The sequence below is a fragment of the Dipodomys ordii genome, unplaced genomic scaffold, assembly GCF_000151885.1.
Source record: "Dipodomys ordii isolate 6190 unplaced genomic scaffold, Dord_2.0 Scaffold15346, whole genome shotgun sequence".
Lineage (NCBI taxonomy): Eukaryota > Metazoa > Chordata > Mammalia > Rodentia > Heteromyidae > Dipodomys > Dipodomys ordii.
In genome coordinates, this window is record NW_012282558.1 from 1 (window position 1) to 4,526 (window position 4,526).

The 4,526-nt window shown below is 35.7% G+C and overlaps 1 protein-coding gene across 1 annotated transcript; it reads left to right on the forward strand.

Annotated features, from left to right (window-relative positions):
* Window positions 1–260: 260 nt before the first annotated feature.
* Window positions 261–4,245, forward strand: LOC106002630 (coatomer subunit gamma-2-like; the record flags this gene model as incomplete). The annotated part of the gene is made up of 4 exons (XM_013037479.1): window positions 261–440; window positions 908–960; window positions 1,675–1,755; window positions 4,174–4,245. Coding segments are annotated over exons 1-4 (303 nt in total), but the record flags the coding sequence as incomplete, so codon positions are not given.
* Between the last annotated feature and the right edge of the window lie 281 nt (window positions 4,246–4,526).

Sequence of the window (4,526 nt, forward strand, 5' to 3'; positions counted from 1 at the left end):
CCCGCCCCCTCCCCGCCCTCTCCAGAGCCCCTCGGAACCGCCTCCCCGAGGACCCCTGACGGGGGGCGGAGGAGCGCTGCGCACGTGTCGGCGGCCGGGGCGGAGGGGAGGGGGTGCAGGGGCGGTGAGGCCCGGGCCGCAGCGCCTAGTTCTCGGGCCTGGGGTCCGGGCCCTGTGTGCTGTGTGTGTGCATTTTAAGTGTCTGATGCTGTTGTCTAGTCTTCTGGTGGGCCTTTGATTCTTGTTTGTTCCCAGGGGCCAAGACCACCTCCTGGGACCCAGCTGATTGAATGCTCAGGCCTCCAGAAATGACTTGGCGTCTTGATACCTACCTGTGGTCCACATGGGGAAGATGGCAAGCCAGTTCAAAAGATATAAATACATAAAAAAGGAGAGAAAGCTCAGTGTTAGCTGGTCTCACAAAGTGCAGTGGAGATTGGGTTAGTGGACCACCATGGGAACTGTTCAGCTCTTGTGAAACTCTTTATTTTTACCTCTTAGTGTTGAGACGTGAAGGGCTTGCTTTGAGGGAAATAAAAAATGCTCTGTGAGAATCTTTCTTTGGTGACTGTAAAAATGACACATTTGAAAATTAAATAGGTCATATGTGAAAATTATGTATTTGTAACATTCACGGGGGAAAAAAAGAGGTCAGAATAAAGACACTCATTTGGGGGAAGATTTCTGCCAAACAGAAGCCCAAGATCTAATAGTATAGTGATGACAGAACTCATAACCGGAATCAAAAGGGTTTCCTTCCATTTGTGTGCATATTGGTAATGATTATCCCATTGATCACCAAATGATCACCTCACTTAGGTGAGCTTTCCCAAGCATTCATTACCCTTCTCTATAAAATTAGTCTTTGTAGGGCAGCTCTGAGGATGTTCTTTTGTTTGTACTTTAGGTAGTGGTTCCAATCCTTTTCAGCATCTGGAGAAGAGCGCTGTCTTACAGGAGGTATGGTTGGAAATAGTTTGTGCTTTTTCTTTTTAGTTCTGTTTTAGAATAGTAGGCAGAGAACCACTGGGATATTGTGATAAGGAATACAAACTAAGAATGTCGACACTGCTATGGGGAGAGGGTGAAAGATTGAGACTCATTCTCCCAGGGGTTGGAGGATTAGCTCAGGTGGTAGAATGCCAGCCAATGGGTGAAAATATCAGATGCAGAGTTCTAGTGCTAGTCTTGGACAAAAACAAATCACTCTCCCTAATTTTGTTCAAAAGTAAATAAATTCATTTTCCATTTATGTATTAAAAAAACAAGTAATTCAATTGAGTTCAGAGGCTATAGATGAGGAAAAAGGAATATTTCTTTGTCATAGAAAGACCTCAAACTTAGAAATGCAGACACTGTGTTTTGTGTTAGGAATTTTAAATGTCAGAGGATGTGTTTAGTACTGGTTGTCGGAAGAAGTTACAATACTAAACTCACTGTGCTCATGGGATGTAGATAAAGATTGGGGTTCTAATGGATAAAGCCCATAAAGCTGAAGTAGTTAATGTAAAAAATGAATTAGAGCCACACTTGACAATTGTATATTATAGTAAACAGAACTGTAGACAGGTAACATTATTTGGATATTGTATTAAAATATTTATTATAAATTTGTGTGACCTATGATAGAAAAGGTAAGCATATACTATAAGAATATTTTTAATATTTCCATAGGCTCGTATATTCAATGAAACTCCCATCAATCCCCGAAGATGCTTGCATATTCTTACAAAGATTCTTTACCTACTCAACCAGGTAAGTTATTTAGATTTTCTTCATACATGTGTTCCAGAATGAAATATTACCTGAAATGAAGTACTTTCTGGAAAGTATATTTATAAATACACATAGTTTTAAAATCCATGATATTTTATCATAATAGGAACATACTCTTCTTGAGCACAAGAATATATGTTATATATTTCTTTTTAGATTCATAAGGTATTAAAATAAGCAAATAGTAGATTCTTGATAAACATGATTTGAATTTAACATGTACTTGCTGGAACATACGATTTACATTGTACTCTAGTGCTCCCAATTTTTGCAGCATCTTGAATTTAGAGGTTTTTATGACTCTCCAAAAATATAGTGCACAGGTGGATAAACTTATGAGATTTTATCTTTTTTGTATGTAACAGTGATGGCTTTAAGTTTGATTTACTATTTAGATATTTCACTGTTTCTAGCAACATGAATCTGGGTAATTTAACCATGATAGGCCTGTGTGTCCTCTTCTGTACTGAGATTATAATGCTTAATAATATAATGAAATAATACATATTAAATAGTGAGAATAGTGCTGGACATAGTATATATCTTGAATAGTTTTCACTCAGTTACTTTAGCAAATTTTACTGCATACTTACTGTGTCTTACGTACTGTTCTGGACAGTATAAAGTAGATTCTGTGTTTTATTAGTGTTGCTATTTTTGTGTTTCCTTAACCATCTTTGATTCAGGCTGAAAAAATTCACAGAATATAGAGAACTTTATAAAATATTTTGTTTATGGATTTTACATTTATGCACTTGTATGTGTATGTGCACACATGCTTACATATGCCATATATTTCAAGTGGTTTACATGTGATTCCAAGAAGGCTAATTTCAAATTCTAAGAGAATCCTAAGAGAACATTTTCTCTTCTGTTTTGTGGCTGATGACCTAATCCAGAGATTTAATAATTTTTTTGTGGTTTGCAAATGGATACTGAATAAAAAGCATATAATTTAAAATAGACTATATCTGCCCATAAGCTCATTAACTCCTTTGTGGTAGTATATTATATTTAAACTAAAGTCATACAGTGTGTCTTAACTTTCTTTGTATATGTTGTGCCCAAATTGTCTAGGTCCATTATATAAAAAGAATTTTGAGTAGTCCAAGTTGACTCAGCATATCCCTTTATATTGAATAATATTACTTACATGGAGAACTTCATGCTGAAACACTATAAGGAAATTATCAAGCACAACATAAGCATAATTAATTGCACAAACAAGTTTGGCAACATTCATTTTATTTCTCCCTAGATCATGGTAGGCTTTATGGAAAAATATTTTTAAATTTCTACTACAGTTGAGAGAGCCATATATTTACTGAGTTTCAACTAAAAAGTTGGGGACTTACATGAAATATGAAGTTCTGAAAAGAGACTGCACTTATGTAGTATTGCTTTTAATGAAATTAAAACTGTTGAAATGGTAATATTTTGTGTAGTTTGTGATCTGAAATGTCTTGAATATTAGTGAATAAGTTACCTAACACCACATTATTCAACAAAATATGATTCCCAGTTGGGTGCTGATGACTTATGCCTGTAATCTTAGCTACTCAGGAGGCTGAGATCTGAGGATTGTGGTTCAAAGCCAGCCTGGGTAGAAAAGTCCCCCATGAGACTCTTATCTATAATTAACTATTCAAAAACCAGAAGTGGAGCTGTGGCTCAAAGTGATAGACCACTAGCCATGAACATAAGAGCTCAAGGACAGCACCCAGGCCCTGATTCAAGCCGTACAACTGACCAAAAAATAAATAAATAAATAAAAAATTCCCAGTTCAGCAACATTTGCAAGATCCCCAAATGACTTGTTAATCACATTAAGGTGTGTGAAACTCTCAGCCCATGTTTTTGAGGAATTGGAACAGTGCTTGGGATAAGTAGCAGCTACTCAAACCTTATTAATAAATCTGGGTCCTTCTCTTTTGTTTTGCTTCTTATTGATCCTCAGAGATATGACTTTACAGCTGAATATTTATTATGCTCTTATGATACATCAAGCATTGTGCTGGGTGTTGTAGAAATGGATAAAGTATGATCTTTACACTTAGGCGCTGTAATAGTACTATCCTATTCTGATTAGAAACCACTTACTGTCATATTCTCCCTCCTTGTAAGTCCTTCTTCAGAGAAATATAAACAGTTTCTGCTAAAAGCTTAGAGACTACTGTTCCAGAATTTTTAAGTGTGCTATGTGATACTGAATTAGTTTAAATAAGTGGATAAATGGCCATCTGGGATTTAAAATGGAAAGCCAGACTAATCACCACCAAAAGACAGAATGTTTATAACAAGACATTTCCCATAGTTTGAACGTTTTTTACGGAAATAAAGGGACGATCCTTAACAACTACATTTTAAAGTTTTAAATTTGTTTTAAATTTTACTCAGGGTGAACACTTTGGAACTCTGGAAGCTACAGAAGCCTTCTTTGCAATGACTCGATTGTTTCAATCTAATGATGTAAGTCTTTTAAATTTCTTTTAGGATGAAAAAGACTTTTATTTCTTTTCCCCAGGGAACTTAGAGTGTTCCAATTTAGAGGTGGTTGTTTGAAATTTCTAAAATTACTTAATATTTATCTTCATAAAATTTACAAATGCTTATTAAAAAGGCTTGCAAAAATGATAGAATTAATGTTGTATAGTACAAAGCCACAGATGTTCTGTACTGACATAAAAATGGCTTAGACGCTTAATGGTTAAGGTCTTAATTTTTAACAAAGATAGATTGATGTAGAAGTC